Source organism: Ambystoma mexicanum, chromosome 10 (assembly GCF_040938575.1).
Source record: "Ambystoma mexicanum isolate Mex_15411 chromosome 10, UKY_AmexF1_1, whole genome shotgun sequence".
NCBI lineage: Eukaryota > Metazoa > Chordata > Amphibia > Caudata > Ambystomatidae > Ambystoma > Ambystoma mexicanum.
Window position 1 is genome coordinate 1642619935 of NC_090932.1, and position 21214 is coordinate 1642641148.

Here is a 21214-nt window from a genome sequence, read left to right on the forward strand (position 1 = left end):
CTAAAAGGGGCCGAGAAGTCCTTTTTGCTGCATTCGAACCTGCAACTGAATTGGACTAACCTGCCGAAGTTTGGGTCTCCTTGCATCAGGGACCGGTGAGTAATCAATACACCAACTGGTGGCCCCTAGTGCAAGAGCCCATTTTCACGCACTCTCGAACTTCCTCTATCTTCAAGTGGAGGTCCTTCTTGACTAGTGGGAACTTATTATTCATCGCCTTATCCACCTTCCCAAGATGCTAGAGACCCCCGAAGAGACCTTGTTTTGCCCATTGGAACAACCGCGTGCACTGGCACTACATGTACTATTAGGCACAAGGCTCCCCTCTTCTTAGGGCTGCCTCTTGGTTAGGTGAATAACTGATGTTGAACATGACCTAAAGATTAACTGCACTACCTGTTTCCTTCCCATCTAGGTTGTCAACATATTTCGTGCAGACACCCTTTTAGACCCCCTCCCTGCCCACCCCGTGTGTGTGTGTGTGTGTGTGTGTGTGTGTGTGTGTGTGTGTGTATATATATGTATATATATATATATGATGTATTGGTTTACTTAGTGTTACTGTGATGCTTCGCTATGGTCTGTGTTACAAAGGCCTTGTAATAAATGTGTCTATATTTTTGATAAAACACCTGTCTGGAGTAATTTGTAAAAGTCCTTGCTCTGTGTGCTCATTGAGGTCCTTCAGTCACCCTCACCCCTCCTGAAACTTGGTCTTGACCGCCTGTCATAGCTACCCTGATTAGTCTGGCTTGTCCAGAGGTTTACCCTGTGTCATGATCTCTGCTTCCAAAAGGTCAGGGTTTTCCCAACTCCCTTGGAAGCAGATCCATAACCCAGGTTCCGAGTGCCAACCAGTCCCAATTGGGACCTTTTGGACCCAGTCCTGGCGCCAGTGGCACCAGGCTCATAAATATGCCCAGTCCCAGCGCTGGAAGCGCCGGGCTCATAATGCTTGGGTGGACTTACCTTCAGCAGACCATGCTGCTTACTTGCCTGCCAGTTGAGCCTCTGATCCTCTTCTGTTTGGAACTACTTTTCCTGTTGGGTGGGGCAGGAACCACTCCCTAGATTCAGAACACTGGAACTCTTCTGGAAAGCAGGAACTCTTTTCTTACCTAGGCGTGGCTGTGGAAGGAGACACCTAAGCACTACAGGAGGCTATTTAAACCACACCCGATGGATGAATCTTGCTTTGCGTTATTCTGCATCCTCTGCAGCAGAACGCTCATCGTGTCTTCTGCATCTGATCCTGGGCCTAAGGAAAAAGGCTTACCATCCTGAATCCAGTCTTCAGCAACACTTATAAAGACAAGAAAGAACAGGTTAGCATTACGGTCTTCAGTGACAGCTCTTCACTTACCTGGTCCATCGGCTGTCACCAACGCCTCGCGCTGCATTCCGGCATCTGAAAGACAAAGGCTTACCTACTCTTCGCACGCTCCGGAGGCCTTGGGCGCTGCATCCCGCATCTGAAAGACAAAACAAGGTGCGTTTAAAGACATTGGGGAACTTTAATACTCACGTGCCATTACTCCTTTCCACATCTAACCCAGTGGGTATTCCGGCACCCTGCAGACGCTCCGAACTTGTACCTGCAAAATAAAAAGACAGTTAGAGCGCATCGTGAAGCAGGCAACAAGCGCTTACTTACGTGCTTCCAGGCGCTTCTATTCATCACACGGGCTCCATCTTCAACTCACTTCAGCCCGTCATCCGCCATCGCCGGAACCCTGCAAAACAAGAAACATCATTACTAAAGACTTTAAAGACATTAGAATTACTCGAAACTTACCGTTTGTGCAGTAAACGACGGACAGCAGTCCTCTGAAGTCAAGAGGCCTGCTCCCCTTATCCAGTGAAGAAACTGGTTACAGCACCCTGCCCCGAGGCAGATGGAGAGCACGGCGTTCACTTACCTAAGACATCTTACCCTTCGAGTCAGACATACAGTGCACAGAGGTCCAGCCCAAAGAGCCAGCCGTGTGTTGCACATCACCTTTGAAGATACGGTATACGCCCAGTCAAGACCGGCGCCTCTACGGGAATCAGGTGAGCGTTACACCCTGTTCCAAGAAACTAGGTTGGCCTTCTGAACCTCTGCCCCTCCTGGTCAGAGCTCAGAAATCCTTCTTAACAGTGCTATGTACCTTCTTAATAATAATTTAATAATAATTTAGCATTTATATAGCGCTACGAACCCTCAGGTATCTGAGCGCTGCTTATTATTACCCACGGTGTGTGGTGCTCATTTATCGACCTCGGAAGGATGAAAGGCTGAGTTTGGCCCCGCCGGGATTCGAACCTGCGTCAGCAGGCTCTGCACAGATGCCAAAGCGAGCGCTCTACTCGCTGTGCCACTTGACCGGCTTTGTGCTGCTCATGCAGATTTTGGCCGAACGTTCTGCGGCAGCAGAGGTCTTTGATGGGGCCCTTTCCTTTTGTACAGAAATAAAACTGTTATCCTTGCAAGAGCTGTTTGGGGCCTTTTTCCCCTACTGTTTTTTTTTGTCTTCTGGTGTGAGTGTCTAGGGGGCTTTCCTACATTCCAAGAGTCTGCCTTACTGCTCAGCTCAGGTTACTTGGATTGGTTTTGGCTAGTCTAAAGTGTCTATAACCATTGTGACGGGACGTTGCTAACAAACCACTCTGACACCAAAGAATATTTCAAATGTTTATTCTCGGCTTGTACAAGGTTGGTTTTCTAGTATGCCAAGGCCTTGTTGGTATTTGTCTGTAGGTCTCTGCCTCTTTCACCCCACCCTAGCCTAGGCGTCCATAATCCTGGTTAGTGCGAGGACCTGGTAATCCCTATGGTCTGAGGCTAAGGCTGCAATGGTTTCCCTGAGATGTTGGCTTACTGACTCACGGGCTCCCCCACCCCTAACCCCCTCTTGTGTGCTACAGGGATTTCTGTTTGTTTTTTGCCTTAGTTGTGTATTTATAACATGCTTAAATACCCAGAGGTTTCTAAGGATCGTTGCCGCTGAGCTATCCTCCGGAATCATACGGAAATTCATGCTCCCTCTTGCATTGCCCCCTTCTATGTCGCTCTGTCTCATTCTGTCTTCCTACCTCCAGCCTTAGATATTACCAAACCCCCGTTACTACCACTCTTTCGACTTCTACTACAACTGTTAATACTTACCACTACAACTACCTCACCCTCTATTGCCACCACCTCGCCACTACCGTCTCCCCAATTGTACTTCTTCTCCTAGTACAATTGCCTCTCGATTCCTACTGCCCTGTCTCTCTGATACTACCACTCCTCTACAACTGCTACCACTCTTCTTGTAACCTCTACCACTGCTCCTTTTTACCACTATTTCCCAACCACTACCACCTACTTTTCAATACTATTACCACCTTCCTCTTTTCAAGCGTTCCCACTCGCTCTCCAATGCCAATCTCCACACTTCTTCACTTTGTCCTGTTTCTGTTCTCTCGGTCCTCCTCCATACCCCTACTGACTTCACCCACTTCCCACACCTTTCCTCTTCGTGTTTCCTTCATTACATTTCCCTCTCCTTCCAGGGATTGGGAGGCTGACACTAGCCAATCTAATGGACTTAATTCTCCAGAGGGAGGATGGGCAGGTTTGGTAAGTTTCAAGAAGGGGCCTATTCCATCCCCCTTGGCTCAGTGCAGCTTTCAGTATTCCAGCCAGGGAAAACTGGGAAAGGCTCTTGGGACCGGCCTCCCCAGCTGCTGAAGCCTTTTTGCAGGTACAATCTGTAAGGGTTTGGGGGGGGGGGGGAGGGATCAAAAGGGCCTCTTGCAAGAGTCGGGTTTGGACTTTGTACCTGTGACAAAAGACCAACGGAACACAATCTTGTGAAGTATGAAGTTCAAATTATCCTGATCTACTTAGTCAAAAGGAGTCAGTCCTATAGTATCTGTGTCTCACAATATGACGAGTTAGTGATACTGTGTAAAAAGGTTTCGGATTGGTTAACTCAGTGTGCCTCCAAAGCTGAATACTTGTCTGCCTTCCCCGCTGGGATCCCTACTCTAATGTACCTCTTGTTTCCACTGATGAGCTCAGTTCACTCCATGACCAACTCCAACCAGCAAGTGCGTCTCCACACCCACCTCCCTCCCCCCAACCCCTTCCGTGCCTCCCAACCATTGCATTTGGGTTTCTTGTCAATCGTAGATATTGTCACCCTCTAGCCATGACCCTCCTTACTGGGCCATAAGCAGTACCTTGACACACACTTTGACGATAAACCTTTCTGTCCATGAGTGTCTCCTCCCTAGTTTAAAGAAAAGAAAGCAGTCTATCAAGAGGTCCAACACAATGTTAGTCTGTTGTCCAGAATGCCTAATCTACCTTCATTTCTGTCCTTGGGTTCTTTTTTTGTCTTGGCGCTAACACTTTGCTTGGCTTCTCATACAAAGCTTGACTTCGGTTGGCTTTTCACCTCCCTTTTATCTGGGGTTAAGATTTCAACTTAACTCCATGTCCTTTCTTCCCTTTGGTAGCAGTCCCAGGTGTTTTTACCCTTTTTTATTTGTTTGTCTGGTAACCGGTCGCTCCCTGGATTTCTGTTTGTTGGATTCCAGTAATGTCTTTTCCACACTCCCTTGTTTGTCAAATTCCCCCCTCCTGAGCCACTGCATACCTTTTGCTTCCAGGCGGTGCTTCTCTGGTTGGGTGGGTCGTGGAGGTAGCAGGGTCTTGCTTCGTCTTCCTTCGAATTCATCAGAGCCGGTGCTCTGTTCCTGCCATCTCCTAGCAGCTAATGTGAGGCAGCGGCTACTGTGAGGAACTTGAGGGCTTCCTCCCATCTGCTCTCCTTGGATCTTCATCTCCAGTGGCCTGAGAAAGGCCATCGCTTTTGGCTCCTGACCCTGGGGGTGGATATGTGAGGGAGGATCACCTGGGTGGAGTGTCCTTGGGGAGAGGATGTCGAGGCATGGTATTCCCCTTTCTATTGTCAAAAGGCATTCTGCCATCCCCCTACCTTTTTGTAGGTTATTTTCAGTCTGCCCCTATCACACACCCTGTCCTGCAGTCCTATTCCTTTGGAACTGGGACGAAGAAGAGGCAACTAGGAGTAATGTACACTTATATTGGTGCGCATCACTAGTACTGAAACGAAAAAGAGGACTGCAAACCACTACTACCATGGTCTGGCATGTCACACTAATTGGGGTCAGGCAAAGGACTTGCAGCTGCAGCCAGTTATGTGTGTGTATGTATGAGATATACACAAGGAGCGAGCTGCGTAAGACCCTGAGTAAAATGATGCAGAAACCCGATATGGAGCAGGGTGGAGAGGTCGCTAAGTGCTGCAGGGGAACATGGATGCCGCAGCCCTAGCGGGCTGTGAGAGGGTCGGGCGCTCTGCAGAATCCAGTGCTGTGTATTTTCCACCCGCACCACTTGCTGGATCTCGGGTACACTGACTCCAGGGAACCACCAAAAGCTGTGGAATGGTTCGGAAGCTCGTTGTGATAAGAAAGTAAGATGCATTTTCGAATATAATAAAAGCAAGTAAAAAGGTATTGATGGACAGTGTGAACCGAATGAAAGCCAGTAACAATGGCTGAGGAAACGGCACATGATAAGCACTATTGTTAGGGTGGAAGCAAGGTGGTGACAAGGAAAGCACCCCACATAGTGGTGTGAAAGTCACGCCGTGGCAGAGGCATGCAGCTGCCAAGGAAAAAAGAACTGGAAGTGACACTGGTTCAAAGAGGAAGCCTGTGTTGTAAGAAGTACAATGAAAACAAGTGAATATAGCAAAGTGCCAAGGGTTACCGGTTGCGTGATCTTCAGTGGTTGGACAGTGTGGTCCAACAACTGCGCCTAGACAGAGTAACCCTACTTGGAGTGAACCAAGGAAAGTTAAGTTGCTGAAGCTGTTGTGCCTATCAAATATTGAATAGCAAATGCTAAGTAAACCGTTGAAAAGCCTGAAAGGTTGCAAAGTTGGTTTGGAACACTTATTGAAAGTCCAGAGAACTGACTGTCAAACTTAGGGAAGGTAGCCCTGAGCGCATTTATTTTTTTAATTTTTTTTTTGTGGAACTCTTTTGACCTTATGGCTGAAACACAAGCCAAGAACTGGAACTTTATATTGGAACACCATTTCATTGGATGCTGACATGCCTACACATTGTTTATCTTTAGTTGTGAGGGCAAGTATAGGTTTGTGACACCTTAGCATAGGGCAACTTAGGCCTTACAACATCCTGACATTTAAGTTAATAAAAGAATTTGGTTTGAACATTGACTCTGTCTGTCTTGCTTCATGTTGCCTTCACGATGTTCCTCTGTGACCCTGTGTCTCAGGCTCTCTTCCCTGGGCTGCAGTGGCGGCAGGTAACTTTTTTTTTTGTATTTTTTTTTTTAACTGGTGGGGCATAAATAATTTCCAGATATGCCAGAACAACCGAGTGTAGGAGATATTTGAAAAATTGCCTCGATTTCCCACCAGCTTACATTCCGACTCCAACTTGTAACTCCGCCCAATAGTTGGAGGTCGACTTTTTTAACTCCTCTGACATTTGAGAATGGTTTATTTTTTTTTGTTGTTTTTCTTCTTTCTGTGCTGAATTGATCTAAACCTTCCTTCAACATTGCAAATCAAATGTTTGTATGTGGACATTGAAAGGGTACAACTACCGCCCCCTCTGCAGAAAATGGTCAGAAATGTTTCTCATTTAAAAAAGTGCCAGGAGGAGCCACTACAGTAGAGCATCAATTTCCATCTTCTAAATGATGGTGTAAAACGATTAACAAGAATACCATTTCCTTTTGCAGCACCTTGCAGCAGACCCAACACTCAAAGCGCCATGAAACGATATGAGCATAACTAGCGCTTGCCATTGGTAACCCTCCCCGTGCAGACTTAAATATGAACATTGAATTAAATCGCACACTTCTGTCTAACAGTTTAATTCTGTGCTGCGGATAAGGGTATTGCAATGCACAGGAGGATCCGTGTCGCAGTGACCACATTCTAAATGTAAAATACGGCCATCGGAATAGAGGGGTCCATCGGGAATCTGAAACGGATTCACTAAGGGAAAACACTACTTTAATTAAAACAAAAGAAACCCCTGTCTTTCATGATCTGTATATCGGTTTCTAAATGAAAGGGGCCATCTCCATGGCAACGTACGGACATCTATTTGAACAGCGTTATTTCCTGCAAACAAGTCTGGAAGAGCACGAAAACCGATGAGCACGTCCCGTGCTCACAACCTCCCTCCCTCCAAAAAAATACAGCCCGGACAATAACAAATAACAATACCACATAAAGTTAACTTCAAGGACACGCCTACAAAAGGCGGAAGCGATGCAGTCTGGTTATGGTAGTACTATAGCCTGTCTCCCATCCACCCAAGACTTCTCTTCTCTATGAAATACTTGCACAGATCTGGGGGCGGGGGGAGAGGGGGGGGTTTCGATAGGCTGCACTTTAAGGTCAAATAGGGGCATCCGGAAGCAGTGGCTTTTATTTTTTACCTGCAGCAGCGTAAATTCGAGGCGGATTCGGGGGTGAAGTTGTTTTTTTTTTTATTTTTTTTTAAATTTTTTAAATAATGGATGAAAATGGAGCATTTAGAGCACACTTTTTAGAAAAAATGGGTAAAATGCCAAACAGTTTGCAATTGGGTTTTGAAGGGTAACTCATGGAAAAAATCCAATAGATGCAAGTCCCCCAACAGTGCACAGGAGCATTTTTCCAACACATTGTCATGATGCCTTTTTCCACCCAATATGTTCCTATATCAACCAATGTCACACTGACTGTGCCCATACATTTCCATGCTGACTGCACCATTATACACTATTGTTCCTTTATCAGAACATGCCCGTTTGCTTTGTGCATAATGCCAGTAATGATACTATAAGATAACATGTTTGTTCTGCCAATATATGTCGCAGCCTTTAAATTATTTGTTTATATATATATATATAAATAATAATTTTTTATTTTATGTTTTACCTACCCCACCAAAACATACATACCTCAAAGGGTAGAAACTTTTTGTAGTTTGAACTTTTGGTAGTATGTATTTTAGGTCTTTTGGTGGGGTTGGTAATTTGTATTCACTAATTTCGGCCTATTCCGTCCCAGGGTACAGTCATGGCATTTTTTTATTGGGCATAGATGACAAGGAAAAACTGCCATTCTCGCCCCCTAAGTCTTCGAGAGCCTCACAGGCACACCATTGTGTGCATGCAAGGTGCTGGGGTGGGGTGACCAGTCATCGTGTTTTTTTTATTTTTTTTTAATTGGGCATCTGTCAGATGCCCATTAATAAATTGCATTCCTTCCCTCATTGCCCTCCAGCGGCTCACATGCACTGATGATCAATTGTGTGTACATGCCAGGCCCTGGAGGGCTTAGGGGTCAGACTTGACGTTGCATGTCGGGCGCTAGGAATCACAGCGGACTGGGCTGGCATTCTTTACTGGGCATACCCAGTAAAAAATGCCATGCATGCCCCCTGGGCCCCAGTTCCTCACACGCACACTATGAATGTGATTGTGTGTGTGCGCGCGCCAGGCGCTGTGGCGCACTGGGATAAGGCATGATTTATTTATTTTTACTGGACATCTGCCATAGTTGCCCAGTAAAAAAGACACACCTGTGCCCTGGTTCCCGATCTCCTCACACACGCACACCATCCATGTGTGGTTGTGTGCATGCTAGGCACTGGGGCTCCATGGGGGTGGGGGATGGTATTTGTTACTGGACATCTATTATAGATGTCCAGTAAAAAATACCATGCCTGTCCCCCTGGGCCCCACATCATCTCAGACGGAGAGCTGATTTTGACCGGTGGGGAGGGTGGTTGGGCATGTTTTACTCGCCTCCTACCCCCACTCACCCAAACCATCTCGGACCAGCACAAACGCATGCACACACGTACACAACATACACACAGCGAGCACTCTGTCTCAGTCGCACGAGCACCCATCATGCACTCACTCATAACGCAAGCATACATACACATTTAAATAAACATACAAACACGCACATTTACACACCATGCACACAGCAATCGCGCTCTCATGCACACCAGAATCCATCCTCCTACATTCATTCACCTAACACAAGCATGCATGCATGCATCCACATAATTTAAATTAAAAAAACGGAACATTAAAAAACGTGCATTTTGCTGCAAGTCTTTCCTCACCAGAGCTCATGCGCCTGCTAGCATGAACAGGAGTTTGGAAGCTTCCTGTTTATACGTAGAGGGGCTTGAGAGTGGGTGATGAGACACCCCCCCCTCCATCCTTCTCTGTCTGTATGTGCGAGGAGGTGCCGGAGCGCCCTCTTGCACATAGACCTGCAGTGCCCCGGCCAGCATTTCCAATAAGCCATGCGAGGCTGGGGAAGCAAACGCCCTCAGCCTTATATGGCTCGTTGAGCTTGCACGGCTAGGGAACTTTAGCTGTTAAAGTGAAACAGTGTTTCTCTGACAGTTAAGAGCACTCCCTCAGCTGAGCAAAAACGGCTGAGGGAGTGCTCGTGTTTCACTCAGCTGGCTCCTCCATAATGGGGGTGAGGAGGCCAAGACCCGGTGGGTTGACTCCACTCGCCCATTTTGGTCGAGCTGCCCCTGCTGGGCTGCCTGCACCGACTTTCGGTCTCTTCCGCTGCGGCTCCTCGTGAGCTAGCGTTCCATGGGCTTCACTGTGGCTCTGCACACCACGTCTGGTGATTCTCCAGTGTGGTTCACCTGGCATTTCCCAGGCCTCCCAACAATGTGGGTGGATTCCACCCCTTCTCTCCCTCCCCCGGTAGCGAGGGGGGTTGGAGGGGGTGGATTTCTACCTCAGTCTACAGATGTACCTGGGTATTGTACCTGGAGAGGGTCCGAAACCAAACCAACTTTAGATAAATGCATTGAAGTCTTATTACAGTTGTCTATTATCATATAACCCATAAACCTATGGCTTTCTTCAGAACAGGGAGGATAACTAATTTCCCTGCTAAGGGGAATCTCTGTCCTCCAAGGGGAGGATCCGCCTTCAGGGGAATCCTGCTTGCCCTGTCCCGCTATGGGGTGTTAAGCTTAGCGTGCTCGCCTCCCTAGTTGCAAAGAGGTGGTTCCCCCGGTGGGGAGAGGTGACCAATTCCCTGGATTGTTCACACCAGCCTTCATCCTGTAGGGGAAGGTGGGTAGCCAAAGCACCTGCTGCACATCACTTATGGATCCAACATCACTCTGCTGGTGGCGCCCTCATGAGCTATTGCCTTTCCACACAATCAGGGTCAGTCCGGTGACTCTGTCACAGATTTATTCCACTGTATCTTTCTGGAAAGAAATAGGGGGGAAACTATAACCTAGTGCAATCATTAATTCAATTAAAATTTAATCTGCTCAAAATCTTGAGGCATATAGTTCCTCTATGCCAGGGGGACTCTCTAGATATTGTTGACTACAACTCCCATCAGCATTTATGATAAGCCTTCATGGGAATCGTAGTCCAACATCTGGAGAGGCGTAGGTTTCAAACGCCTGCTCTATGCATTGTCTGGAGCTTTCTTCAAGCACTGATTTCCATGTACTTAGACCAAATCTGCTCTAAAGGCCATCCTCTTTATTTCCGCAGATGATGCAGAACCTACTATTGGAAGAAGGCGGTTTGGTGCAGGTGGACAGCGTTAACCTTCAAGTGGCTACGTATTCCAAATTTCAGCCGCAGAGCCCAGATTTCTTGGACATTACTAACCCCAAAGCAGTGTATCCTTTCCAAGTTGGACTAAGGAGAAGGCCAGGCAGGGGCATTGTATTTTTATGCATTTTAACTCTTAAATTCATTTTTCCAAAAATAACGTACCATGTCACTTTGTTACAAGTAAACGTATTGACCCCAATCATTCTTATAACCCGATAAAATACAAAAGGGGCATTGGTGCTTAATTTTAATTTTGCCAGTGCACCTGTATTCCTTCTTGGATTTATTTGCTCTTGTCCGATTAGTTATGTGTGCCACCCTAGGTTTCTTTTCTCTCTACTCATTGGGATGGGCGGGGGGGGGGGGGTCTTCTGTGTCACTCACTGGATTTAGATGCTCTTGTCAATGTAAGGGTTTATCCTCGATCAGCTGCTCGTTGGGATATCAGTCTGGACGACAAGTTGGTTCACCTCCCACTGCACAAAAGCCATTCACTTGCCTATCCTTTTAGATAGAGGTACCACAAGAATGTCTTGGAACGGTTGGTCACATCATGGGGGGGGGGGTCTAGTGTCCACTCCTTCACAGAAGGAGAATCTTCTACCGTGGGACTGTTTTAGAGCAAGAGTTATTGGCAGGAACCAGACCTAGATCCTGAGGTTGGCTGAGCTCCATCAACCCATGGGTGAACCCCTCTGAGTTTCCCAGCATGTTCAAATGGCTGTTTTTTGTTTAGGGGGTTCCGAACATCTGAAGAGTAATGGAGCTTTCCACCACATTTCTCCTTTCAAAGTACCTGCCACCCCCATGGCGTATCCCCCCCTCCAACCCTCACCCTGAATCCTGCCCCAGGTTGGGGAGGATGAAGGGGGGGCCGTCTTGTTACGTTTCACCTTAACTTGTCCTCAAGATTAGAAAATGCCTTAAGAAACTTTGCCTGTCTGACCAAGGGCGATGTTATTGCCATTAACTACAATGAAAAGGTGAGGCTGCCAAGTGTTTGGATTTTTGTACATCCACTGAATTGTTGTACATCTTTTTTAATGGAAAGCAGTGCTGGAAATATGAGGTGGAGTCTAACTAAATGTCTAGCATGCACTGCCCATTGAAAAGGAGTGTTATGCGTTGGAATAGAGACAACTTTTCAGTAATGGAAAGTGCAGGGTAGAGTTCCGCTGTGACCATTCATTGATAAAACATTACGCATGCTGTTGTGTAACTGGGAGGGTCTGAGGAAAGGTTGGACCCTGTGGCAGGGAGGCAGATCTTCTCTGCAAAGAGACTTTGGTGACAGCAGGGCCTGCACAGTGTTGGCAAAGAGACTTTGATGACAGCAGGGCCTGCACAGTGTTGGCTTTCACCAAGCATTGTCATTAACTTATTGGGTTTCTGCTACTTCACCAACCATTTCCCCTATACTCCAGAATAATCTCATGCCCCCTACCTCCTTGTGATGCTTCCCTTGGAACTCTAGATTCCTCAAATCCCTACTGAAGGGTTCTCCTGCCACCTTCCCATTCTGCCCTTGAAAGGATTTCAGCGGCATCATATTTCTGGGTAATTTCTTGGAGCAATCATACTGCTTGGTTCTAAGCTAGCTTGAATATGTTGCTACCTTGCTCCTTTTGGATGGCTGAGGTTTCTTGGTATTGATATTTGCTTTTCTTCTATTACAGATCTACGAGCTGCGGGTCATGGAGACGAAGCCAGACAAAGCTGTATCCATCATTGAGTGTGACATGAATGTACGTTTGCCGTCTCCTGGGCGATGATTCTGCTTCAGTGGGGTTTGTTCTGCAATGAAGTATGATGGGTGGTGCGCGGGGGCATCTTTCCTCTTATAGGAGGGAGAGCACATTTATTCAGTGCCCTTCAGGGGACCTGTCGCAGGACCTATCGGTCGCAGAGATTTGAAGACTTGTTTTTAGCTGACCCCCCCAACTGTGCTTTTCCCAGTGGGTTGGGAGAGGAGTACAGTGGAAGACTGGGTGTGAAGGGGTCAAGGTGGGATGGGAGAATGAGAGAGGCAATGATGCAGATAAAGGAAGACCACAGGGAGTTGATGAAGTATTATTGTATCTTCATTAAGCTGTGTGAAATATGGTGTTTGGTTGGGTGGACACCATAGGTGTTAAGAAAATATTCTAGAAACAGTAGAAAACTTCATAAATGAGTGTCAGTGATGAAAAAGCACAAAACCGGGTTCTCCAGGTGCAGCCTGCACCTCCAGGTGATGAGGTCTTTTTTTTCCATCAGAAGTCCTGAACCTATTCCTAAAGTCTCTATCTCCTGGGACGTCATAGTCTAATAACCAAAGTCCAAAGATGAAGGATCGCAGAGTTCAAACCTATTCTTTGTAAGTATTTCAACCTGCAGGATAACTCTAAGCTGCAAGAAAAGAGTATGCAAAGCTTGTCCAATGAAAATTGTTCATCTTTAAAGTCCATTCCTATTTTAGAAAACAAACACATAATGCTCCCGCATCTACATCTCTCCCAAGGTACTCTCATTTGGGTTATTTTCTTCCGCTTTCCTACAGTACTTAATTTCTCACTTTCTTTCATTTACTCCTGTGTAGATTAAATCATTTTGTGGACTGAAATCTAGGGTGACAGTAGTTTGTTAAATCTTTAATGGCAGCCCTGTGAATGAACACAGAAATAGACGGCCCATGATCTTCAAACAATGCCGAAGCTGTGTTCTCCCCCATTTGCCATACACCATCTTTATATAATTTTTCTAGCATAGTGGCACTAATGTAGCTAAATTGAGATTTTATGACTTCAGTATGGATGATTTGAGTCCCTTCAGTTAGCACAGTAGGCCTCTCGAACGTCGCACCTGCCACCCTTGAGCTATGAATGCAGATGTGCATTCGTTATTCCATTAAGGCACACACTCTTATTACTAGTCGTGTAAAGCAGCTTGGGCTGATGCATAGCATAGCCTGGCAAGGTGCTCTAGAGTATAAAAAACACATTTTGGGTATGGTGCCGATAGCTAGTATGTTAGTAAAATACTGCTTCAGTGAGCCAAGTTTCGATATTCCATTCTGACAGCAAGAATACATGATTGAAAATTGAGTCTCTCTAGCTATTGCAAGCTGCTGCACTGACTATAAGGCCTAGTTCTTTTAAATCGGGATATTTGTCACATTGATTGATTTAATTCACTCTTATTTTTGTTAAACCCTCCATTATATACAACTCAAAGTATTTTTTTTATCTCCACTCCTGTTAGGGCAGAATTCCTTTTAGGGGTTCAGTCCCCATTTTTGGGGACCCCTACAGTTTGCGTTTGTTACTGGAGTCCCTTTTTAATCTAGACTTTATTTTTGGGCCAGAGTATTTTCTATTGCATTCTGTTACACTACTCCTGTGGCCCTTTCAAGAAGATGTTTGTCACTCACACTGCAAGTGTGCTGTGGAGTAGGCTGACTCCAGGGACTCCAGTAACAAACACAAATGTTATTTACTGCAGCCTGTATTCACAGTCCCTGGTTTTGCACAATAGGGGCACCTAAATACTAACCTGGGGGCTTTTTTAAATTTATTTATTTCACCATTTCTAGCAAGGTTGTTCTTTGTTAGTCATTTTATTACCATTCTGGGAGAGGGCCATCTGTGAATGTTTTGCCTTTGACAGGATGATTCCTTGGGTGTCCCCACCTAGGCTCCATTGTGTCTGGACAGGCAGGAAGTGGGGGGAGGAGTTATTCACCCCCCCCCCTTGCTCTTTGTCTGCCGCAGTGCCTGAATGGAACCAGCTCCTAGTGGGGGTCTGGCTGTCATGTTTCGACAGCCACCCGCCCCTTTCTGTAAACTGAGAGAGATTGCAGAGCAGTGTGTGCTGAAACTGAATATAAGGTGAGGTTCCTGAGGTGAATAAGACGACCAGAGACGCCTGCAGACCGTTCGCAACACCGTAAAGTGACCACTGCTGTCCTGACCCGGTTTTCTATGTGACCGAGGAACTCCGAAGAGGACAACTCCTCCCTTTGGCTGGTGGGACCAACCAGCCTTAAGACTAACTACAATCTGAGCCATCTCCCGATGTGCTGAGTCGATCCAGAGCTGCAGAGTGCAAATACCAGGATACCTCTGACCCAATTGTAGTGCATTGTCTTGCCAAGGCCGAAAGTGTCCAAGTCTTTGAGCGCCCGAGACACGATCCAACTGCCCCCCCGCCCCCTTCATCAGAGTACAGGAATCGAAGAAGATTGACCGGGCGAATTGTGTCCTTTGTTGGTGCTGCTGAAAATGCGCCAAAACCACAGACTGAACAGAGACTGATGAAATTCTGTGGCAGAGGTCCTCCCTCGAGACTGCTGCTGAGAGATCCTGTCCATTGTCCTGCCTTTCGTCACCAGACCAGAGGTCGGGTCCAGTGCTGCCACATCGAGGAGAATCCAGCCACGAACAGTTCTTCAAACCATAAGTACTGTGGGGAAAAACCTATTGCTTACCTTAATCTGAAAAGTATCTCCAGAGCATTGGAGTACACGTAGAGGTGTCCAGGGTATCCCCTCTTCCCCTGCCCCCCCCCCCCCTTCTTACCGCCGACCCAAGCTGCTGCTTGTGTCCCTCTCTCAAATCCTTTAACAGGGCAACATGGATTTAATCCTCTTGTAACTTTAATAATAGAGCCTAGAAAATATCCACAGAAGTTTCTGTAGTTCTGCTGCTTTACAAGACTTTGAGCTTCTCAGAACTGCCTTTTAGCTAGGGTTGCGTCTTGGACTTTAAAAGCATTGCTGTGCAAAGAAACTGCTTCTAGAACCTTAAGCTCTGCTAGTATTTACCTAACCAACTTATTTCCTTACAAAAAGACTATCTTATGTGGTTTTGTGAACTAAATATAACCACTGTATATCTTAGTGTGTGCGCATTGTCTCGGGAGGATAGTTCAGGGTCTCGGGAGGTTAGCTCGTGGGCAACGTGCTCTCTTTGGAATCGGGACGAGGCAGACTAACACAGGTTCGATCACCGGGTCCACGCTTAGGAACCTCTGGGTATTAAGTGCGCTATAAATGACCAATTCCAATTACCGAGAATACGATAGAACTGTCATTAGTGTCAAAATGATGTAACAATTGTAACTGCAAGAAACTGCAAACTAAGCAGTGGCCTTTGAAAAGTATCTTACGTATTCTAGTGTGTTTTGGTTTAATGGACTAGTATTTAAAAGTAGTATAGACTGTTACTAAGACTTGGGGGGCGGGGTAGGGCAGGGGGAGTAAATCTACAAACCTTGGAGGTAGATTTTATAAAACTATCCCAAAAGTGGACTTCACTCCCCTAACAACAACCACTTTAGGCTAAGCTTGGGGGAGGTTCTCTGACCTCCGGGGCTCAGTAAGGCAAGCGAGAAGTAGGGTGAAGACTTTCCACCCATTAAACACTATAGAGCTAGTGGGCCAGGATAGATACGCTTACTTGCACCTTTTGTAATCCTGATCATTCAGGGATCACTGTAGAAGTTCCTGAAATCGCTGGGCCCCATGTTTTCATACCCCGGTTCTGTTGAAGGAGGTCCATGCAGATTGGGTGCAGAGGTCCCGTTCAGCATCAGGTTTTTGGGGCGGCTAGTTCGGTTCCATTCTCCGATGGATCAGTTCTGGACACTACACCTCCACTGGACTGAAGAATGGAGCCCCACTTTTGTGACTTCGTTGGCGCTAGGATAGTTTTTCTGAGGTGCTACCCCTCTTTATCAAAATCATGCAACTGAGGCAGTACAAAACTCCACTCTTAGTATAAGGCTGTACCACTGGAGTACGTGGTAGCGTAGACAGAGCAGCCAGGCGGATCTTGGGAGCGAGAGAGGGCTGTAGAATCAGTACAAATTAAATTGTAATACAAATGGTCCAAAGAAACACTAAAAATACATGATTTATTTAAATAAAAGTAGGCCCAGATAAATCTTGATCTAGTGACCAACAGATTGTGTCAGAATAGGTTCTTAAGTAGCAAAAGTAAGCGTTACTTAGTAAGACTGGGCAAACAGGGGAGTACTTTACTTAAGAATTAGAAGAGGGTCCAGGGGCTTTGCAGAAGACACCCTGGTGGGATTCTAGCAGTGGGACTAGGTGCACTGGATGAGAGGCCTCCCCATCCCAGAAAACACCCCACAGCTACACATAAATCCTAACAGACTTGAGGTAAGTACATACCCAAGCCAACACAGTGTACCTCAGCTTTGAAGAAGATTTTGCAGCAGGAGGACTTTAGGATCTGCAGCCTAAAACCCGGTTAGTGGATTTCTTGTTGTGGTGACTGAAAACAGGGCCTTGGAGGTACTTTGCAGCAGGGATCAATGTAGAAGGCTCTAGGCAAGGTTTTCCTTGTGGCTGAATGCGTTTCTGCGGATTTGGCGCCTTTTCAAGGAGCACAGAAGAAGATGGAAAATCACGGTTGAATTCTTGTTGTTACAAAGGTCCAGCAATCTGTTGAGGGGACTTCTCAGACTTGATTCATGTCTCTGCAGATCCACCAGGATGCCCACAAAGTTTCAGCGAGATTTGGAATTCGGAGGGCCGTGCACAACACAGAGGCTCGAGGTCCCAGGGTATTGGGGTATTGCAGCAATGCAAGGTCGCAGCAACCCGTGGGATGGTTCAAAATGCAGGTCATCTTGAGGCTAGTGGGTCTCGCCAGGCACTGGGTCGGGGTTGTTGTTTTCAGAGTCCCCAGGTCGATTGGAAGGAAGGGCTACAGCAGGCTCCGGTTATACAGCAGGCTGTCCGGTCGCTGGAAATCGTTTCAGCCGCTTTTCCTTCATCCTCTTCGGTTTCGGTTCCAGTGTTTGACGTTTCTTCAGCTTCCAGGTTTGCAGTATTTATCGGGAACTACAGCACAACATTGGCATTCTCTCCCTGCATTTAACAACAAGGGGCGGTCTGGTTGTCCAATCGGGACAGCCAGCCCCCAACTGGGATTTGTCCCCATTCAGGCAAGGAGGAAGACAAAGGGCTGTGGAGTATTGGACTTCTCCCTTGCTTCCTGCCCTCAGACAGACTTGGGCCTGGGCGGGGAGTCAGGGGAATCCCATCAAAGATCAAAATCACACAAAAGAATTTCCCACCCTGGATGTCGGGGGGGAAGAAAGAAGAAAGGACAAGAAACACTAAAATGGCGAAAAAAGACCTGCTATTTTGGTAAAAGGAGCACCCTTGGGTGCCTTTACTGCAGCTGTGAACACAGCCCGCAGTGAAGGTGCACCAAATTAATACAAGATATCACTGGCACCAGCCATTAAAGGTAAGCTTGTCCCTGTAACAGAATTGTTAGTTTTAGTGTGAAAGGGAATACATTGCATCTGCCCAGCACTCCACATAAGGTGGGGGTGTGCTGGTTTCACCTAACAAAATGTAAAAGGGATCCAAAGATCCTTTCTACCCTTGGGAACTGTAGTCCTCAAGTTAAGCAAAGTTAAACTGAGAGTGTTAGGCAAGGTTTGAATGCAGTACCCTCTGGGAACACAACAACTATGATTACAGGTATAGGAAACCCAACCTTTGGTATAAGCTTGTAATACACAGTTTTGTTAGCATGTTGAGCAGCCAGTGTTCTCTCAAGAGGGGAAATATGAGCAGTAGTGGAGTTACACAATAATTCACAGTTACAGGTATTCAAATAAACTCTTATGCAAGGTTTCTTGCATAAACAATTATTAATTTATCAGTCCGTTCTAAATCCTTCTTTAGAAGGGAGCAATATAATAGTAACACAAATACACTTCAATACTTTACACTCTGAGTTTCTGATTCAGACGAGACCCTTTTGGGATGGCCCACAGACGCAATCTACACCCACAGTTGATTTCAATAACAAGGGTGCTGGGGACATTAATATCTTACTGTTGGCCTTCAGAACATTTGTAAAAGTTGGTAAAAGGCAAAGGTTATTAGAACACAAGAGACCACAAATATTCTTAGCAGGACAAATACTTTCAGATCCTCTTAGAAGAGTTATACAATTCAATAGACAAAAGTATTGTATAGGATGAAGCACTTCTGGTTAGTAAATGGAAAAGTCTTTGCACACCTTCTTGGGAGTCTTTGATAAAAAGAAGAATCAAATGTAAGGCCACAAGCTGATTGGTCTTGTGAGTTGCAGAAGTAACAAGCACTTCCACAGTAAGAGGAAAGTTCTCTTAGACTTGTTTTACAGTACCTTAGCAATGAAGAAAAGATGCAGCTGATGACTTCTGTTCCTGTGTGGCTCTGCAGATCACGCTGTTCCTGAGCCTCAGTCGTGGGGACAACAGGGAGGACGGGGACTCCTGCAATGCACTGGGACTGGCAAACACAACCGACAAACTTCACTTTCAGTGGCTATTTCGCGTTTCAGCTCCTTGTGAGCACCGCAAATGGCAACAACGTGGTTCCTGGCTGTTGAGGTGGACTTTCCTTGCTTCTGGCGTCCCGCACTCTGTTGAAGGGGCTCAGGCTTGGTCAGTCCTGCTTCTTGGGAGTCCGGAGGATCTTCCAAAAGCTCTAGGTCAGCTTAATAGCAGCGCACACAATCTGGTGTTCCTCTCCCTGGCTCTACAGTTTCCAGCAGCAACTCTGTGGAAATTCAACCAGCTCTGAGATGGATGTCCAGGTGGCTTACTTTGGAGTTGATTGGTCCCACCAACTCGGAGAGAAGTCGTCTTTGCAGGGGCTTCTCTGTGGATGTGAACTTGGCAATTTGGCACTGCAGCAGGGCTTCACCGGGCAAACCAACGGTGCAGGAGGGTATCGGGTAATATTATCGCCACCAAAAATATCGCCGTACATATGGTCGTCGGGAACGGCCATAGGCGATATTTTTGGTGGGGATAATTTATGGGGTAGATGGGTGGGGTTGCAGGGGTGTCCCCCGCTCCCTTTAAAAATATATGGGGGTTGCGGGGGTGTCCCCTGCAGGTTCCATGGGGTAATATCGCAGCAAAAATATGGCAATTTTTGTATGGCGATATTTTTGCGGCGATATTATCACATGGAACCTGCAGGAGTTGCAGCAGGCATCCTCTTCAAGCTCTTTTTCGGTTCCTTCATCCAGTGGTCTACTCTGCCTTCCAAGCCAAGAGACTCACCTTTTTAAACTGTTTTCTCCCATTCGTTCCAGCCTTGCTGTCACTCACCCAGCAGGCTGGCTGTCCTTGCCGGCCGGCCGGCCAGCCAGCCAGCCAATTGCCACAGAGTGCATTTGGGTCTCCTAGGAAACTAAGCACAGGGAGTTTCGGGCACCTCCCTCACTTCCTGCCTACCCCACACACTCTGGAGCCAGAGGCAGTTGCACTCAGAAACCCAACCAAAGGGGGAAATGAACAAAGAGACCAAACCTGGTTTCACGCGCAGTGAAACTCTAGCAGGACCGTTTCACAAAGACATGCCGGAAAAAGAAGACCGGGCCCATTTTGTCAAAGATGGCTCTGCACCATTTTGAAAAAGATGGCTCCCGCAGTTGCTTTACTGGAGCTGCGAACTGTGGCAGTAAATGCAAACCATGGTTCAAAACGAAACCACTGCCACCAGCCATTCAGTGAGGAAAGGGTAACATAAAACATGTTACATAAGAAGCTAGACAAAGGGGATGGAATTGTACGATCGGACCGAAAAAAAGGTCTCACCATACAAAAAGTCTGAAAAATGCTACCACCAAAGGTTTGAACACCAAAAGTTCGAACCTTTTGGTGGTAGCATTGTAGGTAAGTATATAAAAAAAAAAAAAAAAAAAAAGACTGCAGGGGTGTCCCCCGCAACACCCCGTTCACTATACTGTGATATAGTGAGTGGAGTGTTGCGGGGGACACTGCCTCCCGCAACACACATGGAAATATTATAGTGAGCGGGGGTTGCGGGGGAAACAGCTCCCGGGAGGGGGAAGGGGTAACAAAACAAGGACCCTGCAGCGCTGGTTCCCGATAACAGAAGTGAAAGAGAATTGGCGCCGCAGGGACACAGCGTGAAGAGAAGGTAAGTAGGGTATGTTTCTGTTGGGGGTGTGTTGAGGGTGTGGCTGGGGGGTGTGTTGAAGGTGTGGGTGGGGACGTGTCATGGGAGTGGGGGTGGGTGTGAGGGTGTGGGTATGTAGGGGTTTTGAACGTGTGTTCGCATGAGAAATGTACAAACCTTTTGTGGTTCGTACATTTCTCATGCAAACTTTCCAGCCGCAGCAAAATCGGCCACGGTCGGATCACGTAGATCCAAGGGGATACTAAGTAACCCCTCCAGCACTCTATTGTAAGATGGTGTGTGCTGGTTCTAGAAAGTTAAAATGCTAAGTAAAGTCAGTTTCACTTTACTGCTCTGGGAAACAGTAATTCATCCCAGAGAAGGCTTTCCTGTGTCACTGCACTGAAGGTGCTTTGTGACACAATTGTAAAATATGATGCCTATGGAGGTTTAGACTCCATAACCAAACGAAACCGTGTATGAATTCACATTAAAATACATGAGTGGGGGGTGGGGGGAGGGACTCACTCTCCAGGTTAAAAAAAATAAAGTCCTCAAAATCCAGCAAAGTTGCTGGGGGTCTCTAAGGTGGAGGAAATTGGCACATTTCTGAG

The 21214-nt window shown here is 46.7% G+C and overlaps 1 protein-coding gene across 1 annotated transcript in view; it reads left to right on the forward strand.

Annotated features, from left to right (window-relative positions):
• UFD1 (ubiquitin recognition factor in ER associated degradation 1) overlaps positions 1-21214 on the forward strand; it is a 125759-nt gene that overhangs the window by 32236 nt on the left and 72309 nt on the right. The window contains exons 5-7 of the mRNA XM_069620056.1: positions 10592-10722; positions 11568-11640; positions 12334-12402. Coding sequence (XP_069476157.1) covers positions 10592-10722; positions 11568-11640; positions 12334-12402 — 273 coding nt within the window. The remainder of the gene's footprint in view (positions 1-10591; positions 10723-11567; positions 11641-12333; positions 12403-21214) is intronic.